General features: G+C 39.9%; 1 protein-coding gene across 3 annotated transcripts in view; it reads left to right on the top strand.

The window, feature by feature from the left end:
* Window positions 1-2,312: 2,312 nt before the first annotated feature.
* The window catches only part of LOC148346502 (adenylate kinase 7-like), a 50,519-nt gene continuing 35,170 nt past the window's right edge, over window positions 2,313-17,661 (top strand). For 2 of the 3 annotated variants that reach the window (XM_088324530.1, XM_088324531.1), the window contains exons 1-16: window positions 2,313-2,511; window positions 2,580-2,726; window positions 4,221-4,335; window positions 4,406-4,674; window positions 6,966-7,049; window positions 7,122-7,210; window positions 7,282-7,372; window positions 7,493-7,570; window positions 8,753-8,902; window positions 8,994-9,122; window positions 9,264-9,360; window positions 13,071-13,199; window positions 13,271-13,333; window positions 13,520-13,717; window positions 14,390-14,610; window positions 15,935-16,093. In XM_088324530.1, the coding sequence (XP_088180656.1) occupies window positions 2,437-2,511; window positions 2,580-2,726; window positions 4,221-4,335; window positions 4,406-4,674; window positions 6,966-7,049; window positions 7,122-7,210; window positions 7,282-7,372; window positions 7,493-7,570; window positions 8,753-8,902; window positions 8,994-9,122; window positions 9,264-9,360; window positions 13,071-13,199; window positions 13,271-13,333; window positions 13,520-13,717; window positions 14,390-14,610; window positions 15,935-16,093 (2,094 nt within the window). In that variant the 5' untranslated portion in view covers window positions 2,313-2,436. The remainder of the gene's footprint in view (window positions 2,512-2,579; window positions 2,727-4,220; window positions 4,336-4,405; window positions 4,675-6,965; window positions 7,050-7,121; window positions 7,211-7,281; window positions 7,373-7,492; window positions 7,571-8,752; window positions 8,903-8,993; window positions 9,123-9,263; window positions 9,361-13,070; window positions 13,200-13,270; window positions 13,334-13,519; window positions 13,718-14,389; window positions 14,611-15,934; window positions 16,094-17,661) is intronic. The other variant, XM_088324532.1, reaches the window with a different exon arrangement.

The following is a 17,661-nucleotide window of genomic DNA, read 5'->3' as shown; positions in this document are numbered from 1 at the left end:
TTAGATACTATGAATGTAGTTGTATTGTTTTAGTTTTCCTGTAGTAATATTTTATGTAAAGGGGCCTTTTGTAGTATTTCTGTCGTAATATATTAATAGTATTTCTAGCGTATTGTTTCTGTATTATACTCTAAATGTGGTTGTATTTTTCTGTATTTCAGTATATAATATTTTGTGGTATTTCTTTGCTTGTCCTTTTGTAGTACTTCTGCAGCAATTTTTAGTATTTCTGTAGCAGTATTTTTGTAGTACTTCTGTTTCATAGTATTGCTGTTGTAGAATGTTTGTAGTATTTCTGAAGGAGTATTTTCATATCATTTCTGGATTATTATTCCTGTATAATACTATTATTGTGGTTGCATTTTTTTATTTCTGTAGTAATATGTAGTATTTCTGTAGTATTTTTGTAGTATTTCTGTTTCATAGTAATAATAATAATAATAATAATTTCCTTTGTATTGTCATTCTTTGTAACAATGTACACAGAACGAAATGTCGATACACCTGACCCGTTGTAGCGAGCCGATGCAGCCGCAGCCAACAGAGGGCGCCGCCATTTTACCAATTAGGTATGACTCGGCCGAGGGGCGAACCAGCGACCTCCCAGTCTCAAAGCGGGCACTAGTAATGCTGTAGTAGAATTTTTGAAGTATTTCTGTCGTAGTATTTTCATAGTATTTCCAGAGTATTGATTCTGTATTATATCGTAAATGTAGTTGTATTTTTCTGTATTTCTGTATTGTAATCTTTTTTAATCAATGCAATCAGGATTCAGGGCTAACCACTCTACTGAGACAGCCCTGATTAAGGTAACCAATGATCTTCTAGTGGCAATGGACTCCGGTGCTTCATCACTCTTGCTGCTACTGGACCTTAGTGCTGCCTTTGACACTGTGGACCATAATATCTTACTAGAACGGTTGGAAAAATGGATTGGTCTCTCAGGAACAGTCTCATGGTTCAGATCCTACCTCTCAGATAGGACGCACTGTGTTAAATATGGCGAAATGACATCTGAGCTCTTTAGTGTTACCTGTGGTGTTCCGCAGGGTTCAGTGCTTGGCCCCCTTCTTTTCAGCATTTACATGCTTCCATTAGGTGATATTATTTGCAGCAAGGCTTTTAATTAGGACAACAAAGTCCGATCACATCACGCCGATTTTGGCTAACCTGCATTGGCTCCCTGTTAGCCTAAGATGTGATTTCAAGGTTCTCTTAGTATTATACAAAATCATACATGGACTTGCTCCCTCTTATCTTTCAGATCTGATTTGCCCCTATGTCCCTGTCCGAAGCCTACGTTCTGAGAGCGCCGGTCTTCTGCTGATCCCAAGAGCCAAGAAGTGTTCCGCTGGTTTGAGAGCCTTCTCCATCCGGGCACCGGTGCTGTGGAATGCTCTTCCTCCTGAAATCCGATCTGCAACCTCATTGGAAATGTTTAAATCCAAGCTTAAGACTCACTTCTACTCTATAGCATATGAATAACCTATACTTTTCGTGGACAATATCTGTATATTATTTGTGATTGCAACATCCTTTGCTGTCTGGTAATCCAGGAAGGGGGATACCACATGTGCGGTCCCTTCTCAAGGTTTCTTCATTTTCCTCATGTTGAGGTTTTTTTGAGTTTTTCCTTGCCCACATGTTGGTTCCAGACCAGGGGATGGTGTAATAATAGTCTGAAAAAAATAGTCTGTGTAATAACCTGTGAAGCCCTTTGAGACTCTTTGTGATTAAGGGCTATACAAAAAAAAAATGACATGACTTGACTTGTATTTCTTTAGTAATATTTGATGTTGTATTTCTCTTTTAGTACTTTTGTAGTATTTTTCAATATTTCTGTAGCAGTATTTTGAAGTATTTCTTTATTATAGTATTGCTGTCATATAATTGTTTAGTGTTTCTGTAGTACTATTTTCATAGTATTTCTGGAGTAATATTTCTGTATTATACTAATAATGTGGTTGTATTTTTCTGTATTTCTGTAGTAATACTTGATGTTGTATTTCTTCACTAGTATTTTTTAGTATTTCTGTAATATTATGTAGTATTTCCTTTGTAGTATTTCTGTAGTATTTTTTGTATTTCTGTAACTGTATTTCGGTAGCTTTTTTTTAATTATTTTTTTTCTGTATTTTGCTGGTAATTATGAAAAAAGTGATTACAAGAAAAAAGACACACAATTAATAATACGTAAAATGGAGGTGAGTGATCTTAAATGTGTCTAAATGTTGAATTATGGCAGTTTTCGTCCTCCATTGGCGTAACCAGTTGCCAGGGAAACGCGGTTCTTGTCGCGTCGCTAAATGATGACGTCACAACTCTTTGACGCCTGGTCACCATAGTGACCAAATCACCAACGGTTTATTTAGTCTTATTTGTTGTTGCTGTAAATATTAACAAAATTAGCAAAACTGTTTTAAACGATAACAAAAAATGGGGGATAGAAAACGTCCTCGACGGATTTTCGTCAACGACGTGGACAAATATTCCTCCAAACATATTGCCGAGGTGAAACGCGTAGAAATGGCGGCCATTGTTTTAGGTCAATTTGTTCTAATTTTTCGTCCTCTTTCCAGTATTTAGTGAGTTGCGGGGAGAAGGTAGAAGACGAAGACGACGGCGAACCGCAGTTAAACGAACCTGCTTTCCAGGTGGTCGGTACAGTTTCTTCTACGTCCCCCAAAGGAAACGAGAAAGCCAGCGTTTTGTATGAGCTGTATACAGTAAGCAAGCACAGCACAACAGTAATGCTATCACATAAACATACTATTACAGAAATATAACAACAGAAGTGCTCCAAAAATACAACTACATTAAAAATTACAAAACTACTAAATACATTCGACAAAAATAATTCTATGGAAATACTACTATAAAAAAAAAATGAAAAAATGCTATTCCAGAAATATTACAAGAGAAATACTACAAAAACACAACTATAGTAATATATAAATACTAATGTAATGCAACATAAATACTAGTGTGGAAATACTGCAAATATGCTACAAAAATACCACAACAGTAATACTATAACACAAACGTATTACAACAAAAATATAACAACATAAATACTACAAAAATACAACTATAGTAATATTACAAAATTACTAAATAAGTTGTCCCTGTGGTGAGGGGTCCTCTTCTTGTGAGAGGTAAGAGAATTCTCCCACCATGGTCCGCTGTGTGTCGTAAGAGGCGACTAAAGTGGAGGGAGCGAGGGGACTGGGGATCCTCTCCTCTCTATCTGTACTCCCTAAGAGACAGCAAGGCAAAGAAAGGGGGGCAGGAGACCGAAAGGTCTCGCAAACCCTAGTTATAGGGTCATTAAATGTGAGAGGATGTGGAAGTAAAGCGACAGAGTGGAAGAAAGAGGAGATCGGAAGGATGATGACTAAAAGGAAGGTTGATGTGTTAGCCTTGAGTGAAACAAAGATGAAAGGAAAGGGTGAATTACAGCTTGGGGGTATGTATGGTAGAAGGTCTGGAGTTATGGGTGGACATGCTAGAGAAGGAGTGGCTGTGCTTGTGAGTGAGAAAGCAAAGGAAAAACTGGTGGAGTGGAAAGAGATATCTTCCAGATTGATGTGGGCGAGGTTGAGATCTACCATACAAATTCTACAATGGAAATTATACAAAAATACCACAGAACAAGTTTCTTATTTTCCTCATGCTGAGGTTTTTGATTTTTTCCTTGCCCGCTTGTTGATTTTAGATCAGGGGATGGTGTCATTGGCTTTTAATTGATCATTTTTATTTCTGATCTGTTTAACTTCTAATTGTTTACTGTAGATTACTTTTTTTCATACTTTTATGGTTTGTTCTGCAATTTTTGCCCCTATTTTTATATTTCACTGTTTCCTCATTTGGAGGTACCACACTGGTAGGGTGGGGTTCAATGGCAGAAAATCCCGAGGCCATTGGCTGGTGTCCCTATCAATGTGGATAAGCCTCCTTCATGGCCCTTTCCTCACGTGGTTAGTCTGTGCCTCGCCATTATTCTATTTTATCTCTATCACTACTTACTCAGTTGTATTTTAACCATAGTGTGTGCATGTGTATGAGGTTTTTTGGGTTGTCAGTGGGGATAGTAGGGATTTTACGGTCTTGTTGTATGCTAAATGTTTTTATGCTGCACTTTGAGTGGCCATTTTTTTGCCTGAAAAGGCTTTACAAATAAATTTGATTTGATTCATTGTATATTTCATCTGGTTTTCCAGTCACTAAGCAGGGAGGATCTCCTCCCGCGCTTGCTGGACTGCGACGTGGTGATATACAACATCTCAGAAAACGCAACCCAAGACGACATCGAAGAAGCCACCTGGGCCATCACAGGTTAAGAAGCTAGCTAGAAGAAATCACGAGAATTGCGTGTACTGGCATCCCTAATTCCTCTCAATTGTAGCCCTTCACGGCGAAATGGAGAACTTCCGCTCGAAAAAAATGTTCATTTTAGTCTCCACGGTTTTGACCTGGGCAATGACCAAGAAACAGGAAACGGTGAGCATGCTTGAAATTCGCCGGGGTATGGATGATATCGCTAACGCCATTTTTTGCCTGCAGGAGGAAGGAGAACGATTTATAACAGAGGAAGAGTTTCGAAAAAGACGACCGCATCCCAGCTTCAAACACCACAACAACTTGGAGAAACAAGTACTCAAATTGGGGACAGGTGTAAGTAGGAACTTTTGTAAAAAAAATACATGATAATGTTCCATGACCGGGTTAAGAAATCCTGGAGGCTGTTGCACGAAACCAAGATAGAATAGAATAGAATATACCTTTATTGTCATTGTTACAAAATGGTTTGAACATATTGTGACAACAAAATTGGACGTGGCACTCCAGTTTCACATTTTACAGTGAGGATAAAAGAAAACAAAGAAGATAAAGGAACAAAGAAGATGTTTGTATTGTCCTTGTTGCAAGCTTTGTTTTCCTCCGGAGGGGGGTGTATGAGGGGGTGAGGGACAGACAGAGATGGCCGGATCCAACTAGATGTTTGATATTACGGTCCAGTGTTTTTTCCCGTGGTTGCTCAGTCCACATATTTAATGAATTGGGGAAGTACAGTCCTTAAGCATGCCTGATTAAAGTCGCCGATAAGGGATTAAGCCGGGATATGTTTATTATTTTGGCTGAATTTAGCCTTAAGTCTGTTGCAAGGAAACAGGCTAAATATAGCTTTTTTATGACAATAAAACAAACTTCTACATAAAAACAAATAACACAAAAAAGACAAAATATATCCTGGGCTAGTTCAGGAGAGCATGTCTAACCAAAAAGCATTGGAAAACTAACGGGCCAGTGTTTAATAAGGCCTGGGTGTGGTTTGAAAGATGTGCCTCTGTGTATTGTGGAAATTTTCCAAATGGAACTATTTTCAAACGTGGATCGATAAGAATTAAATTTGAGTGATCTGGCAAAGGTCAAGGCACCAACCATAAGTAAATGCGTCAGACAAATACCAAGATAAAAATGACGTGTATTGACTATAAACGCATACGTTTTGTAACAATTTCAATAGTCAAACGGATATAACTAGAAAACTTGATAATCATGACTATAATCATGACTATAAATGCAGCAGCATTTTAGGGTATTCTAAAAGTAACATGTAAATCCATTGTCACTATGGCAACAGAGCCAATGAGAGACAATTGACACTATTTGCATTACTGACTTTATTTTCAAAATATTGTGTAATTTTAGTTGTCTTGTTGACTTTTTTTTTATACAGTATTGGTATTTCCTGTATTTTTGTGGGGGGTCATCTCTCTTGACTTTTGTTCTGAAACAGTAGTCATAGAAATATTTCAATTTATTTTTATGCTATTCAAGTTTGCATTGTAGTCATTTCATAAAGAAGAGAGAATATCTTTAGGGCCTGAAGTCTTTGTGCTGTGTTGATCGTAAGTATAACCCAGCTCAAGGGCGAAGGGGCTCAATTATTAATGGTCGTGCCATTTCCAAGCAAAAAGTATCGGTAACGGATCGGTATCGATCCACACTGCCATGTATTTATGTAACTGCGGTGTAGCCGTCCCACCCAGGATCCACATTCAGGCTGGACTGGATGATGAGGCTTTTATTTCAGTTACGTTAGCAGCACGCCAGAGACTGCAATGGGCGACACAACATACAGACACCATGTGCTTAGCACCTCTGCTGGTTTTCAACATTGTTAGCAGCATATCAAATCGTTTTCTTTACAGTTGAGATACAATACAAGTTCAGAAAATCGACCATGACAATTATTTTTACATCCATTTTAACAAGTGATCGTATAGTGGTTTTAACTTTTACAATGAATTCAACTCGACATATTTTTCAATCTGAATTTTAACCAACATCATCCTTTTTATATATTTGTGAAAACAAAATTACAATAACGAGTATAAAAAACGGCAACAATATACCTGCAATGAGCGACACAACATGCAGACACCATGTGGTTAGCACCTCCGCTGGTTTTTAACATCTATGAAGGAAATTAGCCTTTCAGTACAGTGCAACGTATGGCAACTAACATAAATGGCGACAGAATAAATGGAAATAAATCCAAACAGCTTGACAACATCGCTTACATTACTGTGTATGTTGCAAGATTTGTCAGTTGTGGTTTTAATGTTGTCAATTAACTTTTTGCGGAGCACCAAAAAGTTGTGGCTTACCGTTAGCAGCGCGTTGGAGACTGCTAACAATATCCGCCTTCCGGTCATAAAACCAGAGGCTAAACTAAACCTTACCCCATACCAGCAGGTGGCAATGGACTTGTCATTGCAGGACACTTATACACTACAAACATATTTCTGCAGGAATTTCAACAAAACAAAAGTTATTATTACACTCGTTACATTTACTCAGATACCAAAGTTCTCAGTGTCACCCACCCCTAGCAGATAGGACTATTGCTCCAAGGAGCACTTCATACAACTGATTCTCTTCCGTCTTACACATTTCAGAAGAAAAATAGACTGAAAGGTTACGTCTTGGCGGCAGGAATACAATATGGAAAGGGAGAAAACCTCTTCCACTACTTCTTTAAGGTACACAATACCTTCGTCGCAATCTCTGGGTAATCTCCTTCATGGTCATTTTCTTGTTATATTTCCTTCCAGGTGTCTTGGCTGTCCGAGTGCGCTAAAGTTCCCCTATTCGGAGAAGGCACAAATTTCATCCCCACCATCCACGTGCTTGACCTTGCTAAGTAATTTGTAGAACAGGTATTTCTCTGGATGTTGTTTTTGTTTTCTTCACTGGCTTAGTTTCCTTTGACAGAGTGATACAAAGTTTGATCGACGTCAAACCCAAATCCAAGTATATTCTGGCAATTGATGACTCCAAGAACAAACTGGGGGAAATAGTAAAGGTAGACATATTTTGAACTGCTAATGTTGAGTGAGAACTTGGCCATTTTTCAATTTGATTATTTTGTCGTCCTACACTACTACTATGTGGTATTTGTCTTCTGCTTTTGCGTACATTTTAGGCCGTAAGTCAAGTGCTTGGGACGGGACAAGTATGTCAAGTACCAGAAAAAGAAGCAATTACTCTGAAGGCCTATAAGGTAAACTCCAGCTCTCTGAAGTTAGGAGTTGTTTTTGTGGTGCAAGTAAAAAATAAGTTGTATTAAACTTCTTTACATACATACAGTGGTACCTCTACTTACGAATTCAATTCGTTCTGGGAGAAGCTCCGTAGCCTGAAAACGTTGCAAGGAGAGACACATTTTGTATGTAAATGCACTAATCCGTTCCAAGCCTCGCAAAAGTAAAGCATGTTATTTTTTTGATAATTCATAACAGAGCATCAGAACATGAAACAAACACATGCTAAAATTAGATTACCACACAATAAACATAAAACAAGGGGCACATAATGTAAAAAAACGAAGATAAAGGAAATAGTCAATTTATTCATTTACCTTTTTGCCTCGCGTTTTTTTGATATACTGATCCAGTGATGTCTGCTGTTGGCGTGTTTTGACAATCTGTTGAAAATGTGCGAGACAGACTAGGCAACAGCCCGACTTGTCAAGACTTTTTCCGGGCGATTCCACAAATTCCGAGTCTTCATGGAATTTTGCTAAAATCTATTGAATTTGGGCTGATTGTATAATGGCTGTGTTTTCCTCCTCGCTATCCTGCCGGAACCCCGCCTCCTCTTCCTTGTCTCTGAACTGTGAATTTTACAGTTACGTTAAGGGGTTACATTCGTTCCTCACAGACCACACCCACTTCATACAACTCAAATCGCTTTCCCCCTGACCCCTTTCCAGTTACCACAAGTTTGTCCCAGAGCTCTGTCCTTGGCCCCCTCCTCTTCATAACTTACCTCTCCCCCCTGGGCAATATATTCCGCAAATATCACATTTCTTTCCACTGCTCTCAGGGTGACACCCAACTTTACTATGACTTGACTGAGGTTTTTGAGTTTTTCCTTGCCCTCATGTAGGTTTTAGATCAAGGGATGGTGTAATAGTCTGTAATTTGCAATAGTCTTTGATCTGAACAGCTCTTTGAGACTTTTTGTGATTAATGGCTAGACAAAAAAACGACTTGTTTGAGGTTTTTGAGTTTTCCCATGCCTTCATGTAGGTTTTAGATCAGGGGATGGTGTCATAATAGTCTGTAGTTTGCAATAGTCTGTGTTCTATACAGCTCTTTGAGACTCCTTGTGATTAAGGGCATCACAAATAAACATGACTTGACTATTTTGTTTTTGTAATCGGTGGCTTCTTTGAGTTCAGCAAGAGGAACTCGAATACCTCAGCGTGGACCTTCGCCTGGATGCTATTGTTGTGAAAGACTCCTTCACCTTCAATTGGCTAGCAGAAAGTGGCATGATGGAGAATATGGAAGCCCTCGTGGAAGAATACAGACACACAAGAAAACTACTTGTAAGTTTTTCCAAAAGGCGTCGGATGGTGAATAGATGGGTTGCTTTTAAAAAAACGCTACTTGGACATTATTTATCCTGTTCTTTAACAGCCAATCAGAATCTGCCTCACTGGACCGCCAGCAGTTGGTAAACGGAAACTGGCAGAGAAGCTCTGCGAGCGTTATCGAATACATCACATCAACATAAGAGATGTTATCGAGGAAAAGATGGAAAAGCTGGTCAGTGATTGCCTCATATTTGCAAAAGGGAGTGAAAATCTACAAGTTATGAAGAGAAAATGAAAGCGTCATTGAGAAGAGATGAAATGAAGCAAAAAAAAAAATATATATTATGATAGCCTTTATTTTTGTATTCCACAGAAAGATACTATTGCCAGAATTGATGCGGAGGTCAACGAACAGGAAAAAGCTCAAGATCAATTGGAACTGATAAAGCAAAGCATGGAAAATAATGCAGGTGATTCTTATTGTGTTTTTTTAAGAGCCCGGGCAGCCATCTTCAAGTTATTAACTGATTTGATAAGAAATGAACAATATTTTGAATGCAACACTTTACCAAGGGTGGCTAGTGACCCTGACACAGTTCAGTCAAAGACACCGAATGATACATTCAATTCTGGGCCAAGTGATTTCATAATTCAATTGGCTCTTTTTCAGAGATATGTGTAATTTTTTTCAAGTCAAGTCATATAAATATAAACATGTTACTGTTCCTGAACAAAAACCTATTCATCTGTTGTCCCTGAGGTAACAGAGCCAAAAGGGCTTCTTGGATGGAGAGCCAATTGACACCATTTGAACTCATGTTTTTTTTTTTAAATCTTGTGCAATGAGAGATATTTTAGTTTTTTTTTTGACATTGTTAGAAAATATTTTTTTTCTTTATTTTGACTTTTTTGGGTTTGTCACTTTTGATTTTTGTTCTGAAACAATTATTTGATACTGTCAGTTTGTCAAGAATCAGAACAGGACAAGGACCCAGATGTGTGACATTTCTCACACAAGCTTTTATTTTACCGGAAATGGGGCAGTCTTGCACGTTAAAGCAGGCTGGCGTGGAATGACAGGAACCCAGAGGACGACGAGATCAATACCAATTGCCCGAGCAGATATCGGACAGATGGGGTCGATACCGGACAGAACGGGACAGACAGGATTGATATCAAAACAGGATATCGAAATTAAACAGGACACACTAGATGGGAACGAAACTGGAAACCAATATTAAACAGGACAAAATAATCGGGAACAATACCGGACAGGAAATACCAACAGTAAACCGGACCGAGTCAAAACCCATGTCTTGCGGAGCAGAGGTTCATTGACGGATTGACAAAGGGTGAGTGAGAGCACTGAGCTTAAATAGAAGGGAAGCCAATCTGTCAACGCGCCGCAGCTGGCGCAAGACGGGCGGGGCCGATTGGGCGCCATGGTGACCGTTACACTGTTAAATTACAAATATAATTTCAATATTTGGTAACATGTACCTCCTTCAAGTACCTGGGCATTTACCTGAATGATAAACTGTATAAAAAAAAGGGCAGAGCAGACTATCTGCTTAGGAGGCTGAGGTCTTTTGGAGTGCAGGAGGCACTCATGAAGAACTTCTATGAAACCGTGGTGGCATCAGCCATCTTCTGCTGGGGGAGCAGCATTTCGACAGCTGTCAGGAAAAGACTGGACAGTCTGATCAGTAAGGCCACCTCTGTCTTGGGATGCACCCTCGACTCAGTGGAGGTGGTAGGGGAGAGGAGGATGATGGCTAAGCTGTCATCCATGACGAGGAAAATCTCCCATCCCCTGCAGGACACCGTATCTGTATATAAGTCCTTGCTTCCTGGAGCTGTCAGACTGTAAAATAAGCTGTGCTCCCAATAGACTGTACACCCTCCATGACTTTGCATATTTGCAAATTACTGGCCACTTTACTATTACTATTTTGCAGACCTGCCATTGTAAATATTATTTTTTTATTTTTTATATTTCAAATACTTGTTTATACTGTTCATGTTCTAGCTGTTAATTATTATTCATTGTCTTACTGCTGTAACAAAGGAAATTTTCCCATTGTGGGATGGTTAAATCTTGTTATTTGATAAAATGAAACATTTTTAGTGCCTTTATTTTTTTAGTTTTTTCTAATAATTATTATATACTAACTCAAAGGGAATAGGGTGTCCATTACGCAAGGATCATGACATTTTTGAGTAAAACATATCGTTATCCATCGATACTACTCTGTATTTACTTGGATCGGCTCGATAACAACATTCATACAACATAGTAGACATCATAGGAGCCGCCGCGAGTGGCAGCCTTTCCAGCAGCTCCATGTTATTTCGCTCTTTTTGTGATTTATTGTTTTAAGTGTCTGCTTCTATCTTTGGTGTTTTTCGTCCCGTTTGACAACTACATTTTGGACTACTTTCTATCCTATGGTTATGGGTTTTAACGCACAAAAATGCGTTTATCCGAGGAATCAACTCCTTGCCTTGAAGAATTTCGTGCTGCGTGATGAGGGAGCCCTATCGTGGATGCAGAGCCGGAGCTAAGGTGAAGGCTAAGCGGCTAGCGACAAAATAAGCCTTCGGTACCGTCCGTAATCATGGGAAATGTGAACTCTCTCCCAAATAAGAAGGGCGAACTGGCTGTGCTGGTGAAAAACATCAACGCGTACAGGGAGTGCAGTTTGCTGTGTTTTACGAAAACGTGGCTCACGTCTAGCATCCCGGACGCTAACGTGGAGCCACCCGGCTTCAGCGCTGTTAGGGCAGACAGAAGCAGAGAGGAGGCGGACTCGCTATATACGTGAACACGAGGTGGTGTAACCCTGGGCACGAAGATTTGCTGCAGGGACGTCGAACTTTTGGCCTAGGGTGTGATGTCATCCATTCCGCTGTTGCTTAACTACAACACAGCACCCTGAGGCCATCCTGTTAATCTGTTAATAAACAACAAAAGGATACTACTGGACAGGGTTGGGTAGGGTTACTTTAACTTGATTACTTTCAATTACTTTTGGATTACTCCAATACCAAATATGCTAATAAAAGAAAAAAGAAACTAAATATGAATAAAATTACTAAATTTTGTGCAGGCTTGGGGAGTAACGGAATACATGGAACGGCAAAAATGATGTTGGCAAGCTGTTTGGATTTATTTTCATTTTGTTTCTGTCGCATTTTATGTTAGTTTTGCCGGAGATCAAAGCCAGGAGAGAAAGGTTACCACGTGTTGTGAGTCATAATTTTATTCATATTTAGTTTATTTTGTCTTTTATTAGCATATTTGGTATTAGAGTAATCCAAAAGTACAGAGGAACCTCGGTTTTCGAACGCCTCTCAGTTCGGACAAATCGGTGTTCGACCGAAAATTTCGAGAAATTCTTGCTTCCCTGTTCGGTCAAATAATCGGAGTTCGAACGCCGGTACGTTAGGGTGCGATGCTGAGCGGCGTACGGGTGTTTTAGCCCCTAATTATGCCTCCGAAGAAGGTCGGTGCACGCAGGACAGGTGAAATAAAAAAACAAGTTGTTCATCCAACTATTGCCTTTAAGAAAGACATAATAGCTAAATATGAAAGAGGTGTACGAATTTCCGATCATGCTAGTGAATACAGCATGGCTAAATCTATCAGTACGATAGTAAAGAATAAGGAGGCTGTGAAATCGAGTGATGCGGCTAAGGAAGTTAGCGCTATAAGCAAGCAAGAGGTTGAAAAACTTTTGATGATTTTTCTCTCCGCACCGTCCACCACAAAGGTAAGAAATCCTATTCATAATCCTTTTTTTATTTTTACACGTGAATGTACAATTAGCCTGGGTTAGCTTTATGTTTACGTTCATGTTAAACAGTCAGGGTGTTGGAACGGATTAAAATGATTTTACATTACTTTTAATGGGAAAAACGATTTTCGGTGATCGACCAAGTCGGTTTTCGAACAGGGTTCTGGAACGCATAATGGTCGATAACCGAGGTTCCACTGTAATTGAAAGTAATCAAGTTAAAGTAACCCTACCCAACCCTGCTACTGGAAGTGTGAATTTCTCTACGGGGATGAATAATGTATCTATCTATCAATTCCAAGTAGCGCCCGCCCTTACCTTTAATAGACCCGTGTATTTGAAGTTTTTTAGTATTAAATTATTATAATCTTTCTGACAATTAGATCGACTGGAGGATGATCTACTTTTAGACATTTTGACGGAAAAGCTTAATTCCAAGCCTTGTCGAAACCAGGGATACGTTCTCTACGGCTTCCCGAGAACATTCGAACAAGCAAGTCAGATGTTCAGTGGTGAGTTTCTTGGAGTTACTTGTTTGAAAAAGACGACATTCGGTGTTCTGATTTTCATCCTTGTTGTTCAGCTGACGATGGAGACAACCAAGACTCGCCAGACGGGACCCCGTCGTACAACAAAATCACTCCAGGTGGTCCATTCTTGTAATGTATGATAAAGCATGATACTGAAAACAAAGCTAAACATTTGGAGTTGATATTCTTTACTCAGAAGAGAAAATCTGGATCTGGCCCCAGAGCCAAACTGATTTACTGTTTTGATCTCTTTGGTTTATCCCCTTACGATCGAAATGACTCCCTTCTTGTCCCCTTCTCAGAGTACGTGTTTGCCCTGGATGCATCTGATGAGTACCTGACAAAGAAAGTACAAGATCTACCTGAGAGTGAGGCCAAACAACGAGGATTGACCCAGGACGAGTTCGTCCCTCGGCTAGCGAGATTCCGACAACTCAGCAGGGCGGCGGAAACTGCCCTTGACTACTTCGACGAGCAGGAAATATACCCGGCGTATCTAGGTATAGATCTAGATAAGTTTGTATTTTTGATTACAGTGTTTTAGCACAATTTGTAGTTGTAGAATACAGGAAGTTCATCGGAGACACTTGAAAAAGACAAACGTCAAGTCAAGTCAAGTTTATTTGTGACACCCTTAATCACAAGGAGTCTCAAAGGGCTGCACAGACTATTATGACACCATCCCCTGATCTAAAACCTACATGAGGACAAGGGAAAACCTCAGTCAAGTCAAGTCATGTTTATATGTATAGCACTTAATTACAAGGAGTCTCAAAGGGCTACACAGACCACATACTATTGCAAACTACAAACTATTATTACACCATGCCCTCATCTAAAACCTATATGAGGGCAAGGAAAAACTCAAAAACCTCAACATGAGGAAAATGAAGAAACCTTGAGAAGGGACGCTCTCCTGTTTTTCAATGTGACTGACCAGAATGTCCGTGGTTTTTAGTATATTTGTCATTGTTATATGCCAGACATGTTACCTGTAAATTCTGAGAAAACAAACAAACGTACATATAAAGAAATTTCTATTTTTACTATTTTATTTTGACGGGCCTGAAAAATAAAGTCAATCTGCAATGTTGCTTCATAACTCAAAAGAGTATATTTTCTCGGCTCGCTGTCGTATACATTTGAATCTAATTCCGTTTGTTTCCCCGCAGAGGTGAAAGCTGACGACCCCGATTTCAAACTGATGGTGAGCAACATCATCGAAGTGGTAGGCCCCCCCAAGAACTACGGCCTCAGTACGGAGGAGCAGGAGGAGGAGGAGGACCGCCGGCGAGAAATGGAGAGGAAGCAGAAAGAGGCGGAAGAAGCGGCGGAGAGGAAACGCAGGAACGAGGCTTTACTTGCTGAAATGGCTGCGCAGTATGAAGTCTGGGTACACGACAGCTTCCATCCATCCATTATCTGCACCGCTTATCCTCAGAAGGGTCGCGGGGGTGCTGGAGCTATCTTCGGGCAGTGGGCAGGGGACACCCTGAACTGGTTGCCAGCCAGTCACAGATGTTTGTAGTACCGTATTTTTCCGCAATATGAGGTGAACCTAAAAGCCTTTATTTTTTTCACAAGCTGACCATGCGCCTTATAATACAGTGCGCCTTATGTATGGATCAATATTGAGTCGCGAGGTCTTGCAACTAAGGCAAGCAGCCACCGACTAGATTTTCCCCCATAGGCAAAGTAGTCCACGGTGTATGCTGGGATATATATACCGGCGTTTCATTTCCTAACCAATGTGTCAATGATCATTTGCATCAGTCACTACTGGCTAAAGTTATTCGAGGGTAAAGGAGGCGGGTCCTTTTTAGAATTTACGGGCTCGCATAGGCTAAAGCGCGGCAAAACAAATCCTGCAATTGGCCGAAAAAGTTGTGAATCACTGTTAAGTTGCTCTACGGCACGGAGAAAACTTTTTTTTTAGTCTGTATTTGTAAACAGACAGCCAGCAACAAGCAACGTCTATCGATGCAGATGCTTCTCGGCTCATTTTTCTTTTATTTGTTATTTTGTCGGCGTGTTTTGGAGTGTGAAAATATTTTACGCGGTTGGATTTACTACATTTACGGATGTAAGAGGACCATGGTTGCGTATTATTATTGAATGTGATGGCTGCAAGACGACTTTGGTGAGCTTCCCTGGCTTTATATTTCCCCAGTATCTTGTCTCATACTGATTTTCTTGTGTTCAAAGTGTCTATTGTCACATGCACAGTAAAGAACCACGTTTCACTGCAAAATGAAATTCTTACTTTGCTGTCCACACATTTGCCAGCGTACAAATGGAAATTAAGAATTAGTTGGCATTTCTTGAATCCCAAGAGTTTACTCTTCCTAATCATATGTGGAATGACGCATTTGAGGGATTGGTGATATTGTACAGACATCTTGTCGTACGTTTCTGTGACACTTATTTGCTTCTTTGCGAGCCGTCGGAATGTTAAGGGGTTAATAAGTTTGACTGAACTATCTGACTGTTTTGTTGACGTTCCCACTGTAGCGCCTTATAGTCCGGTGCGCCTTATGTATGGAAAATATAGGACAAAAACTATTTTGGGGGGTGCGCATTATAACCTGGTGTTCAGAAAATACGGTAATTATGTGGACATTTTGTAGTTTTTCTGTCAAAGTATTTTAGTTGTAGACACACAAAGAGACAATAGGGACAAAGTTTTACCTCCTGACATGTTTTTTGGGGGGGAGCAGCAAACCAACTTGGCGGAGGTGCAGCGGCAGGAGCACGAGCTCCTGGAAGCTAAAGCTCTTCCACTGAGGAACTACCTGATGAAGTTTGTCATGCCGGCGCTCACAGAAGCATTGCAGGAATGTTCCAAGATCAAACCGACCGACCCAGTCAGCTTTTTGGTACGATGGCAACCTTTCACACTCCGGCGATACCTCAACATATGAGTTTTTTTGATATACGACGAGTCTTTCGAGCTATAAACATACGGGAGAAATCCATGTTATCAGAAACTAAGTCATCATCGTATTGTTTATCTTTGGATTGTATTTTTATCTTCACTTACTATTTGAATGTGTTTCCAGTGGCCTGGAAGACAAAATCTATAGCTCTTTGGGGTAACTTGGGTGCCTTTGGGGGACCGGGAACGGATTCATTGGTTTTCAGTCATTTCGTATCAGGAAATTTCGCTCGAGATACGAGAAATTCCAGAATCGAGATGTCGATAGAGCAAAAATCTTGCCCAACATACGAGAGAGAATTCGAGTTATGAGTTAACCAGCTCGGTGGCCTTGGGGGTAGAGCGCCCGCCCCGAGACTGGGAGGTTGCTGGTTCAGACCTCGGCCGAGTCATACAACATTGGTACTCATTGCCTCCCTGCTTAGCATTAGGCGTTGGAATTGGGGGGTTTCGTCACCTAATGACTCCCAACACATCAGTTGGGTTGAGCGAGGGGGCTGGGAATCCCCTCCTCTGTATCAATCTCTCAGAAAGAGCCAGAAATGTGAATGTGTTCTTGACTCTAGCCACCTCCCACTAGGGGGATATGGCTCCGGTTTCTATAATTCCATAATCTTATCCCATTTGTCTTCCAACTGTATTTTTTATCTTCACTTACTACTTGAATGTATTTTCAGTGACCTGGAAGACGAGTTTTATAGCTCTTTAGGGTTAACTTGGGTGTTTTTGGGGGACCGGGAACGGATTAATTGGTTTTTAGTCATTTCGTATAAGGACAATTCGCTCGAGATACGAGAAATTACAGATGTGAGATGTCATTCTTGCCCAACATACGAGAGAGAATCAGAGTTATGAAAATTGAAGTCATTATTCCGTAATCTCATCCCATCTTTCTACTGTATTTTTATCTTCACTTACCATCTGAATGTGTTTTCAGTGGCCTGGAAGACGAAATCTATCGCTCTTTGGGGTAACTTGGGTGCTTTTGGGGGACCGGGAACGGATTAATTGGTTATCAGTCATTTTGTATCAGGAAAATTCGCACGAGATACGGGATAGCAAAAAGTAAAACAAAAATCTTGCCTGACTTTCGAAAGAAAGTTGCGATTATTTAAGTCATTGTATTAGCATATTATTTATATTCCTTCTGTATTTTTTATCATCACTTACTATTTGAATGTGTTTTCAGTGACTTTGAAGATGAGTTTTACTGCTCTTTAGTAGTAACTTGGATACTTTTGGGGCACAGGGATCGGATTAATTGGTTTTCAGTCATTTCGTATCAGGAAACTATGCTCGAGATAAGATATTCGAGATACAAGACGTCTTGCCCGACGTACGAGAGAAAATCCAAGTTACGAGAATTGATGTTATCATTTTATAACTAACCAGCTCGGTGGCCATGAAGTTATTATACTTATAGGTTATATTATACTCTTTATTATTGCAACTGTATTTTTCAAATCTCTTGCTATTTGATTTTTATAAGTTTAAACCTTAGTAGACGCT

This window comes from Urocampus carinirostris, chromosome 20, assembly GCF_059441175.1.
Source record: "Urocampus carinirostris isolate Australia breed hairy pipefish chromosome 20, RoL_Ucar_1.0, whole genome shotgun sequence".
Taxonomy (NCBI): Eukaryota; Metazoa; Chordata; class Actinopteri; order Syngnathiformes; family Syngnathidae; genus Urocampus; species Urocampus carinirostris.
The sequence above is the reverse complement of the archived record's forward strand: the minus strand, read 5'-3'. Positions and strand labels throughout refer to the sequence as shown.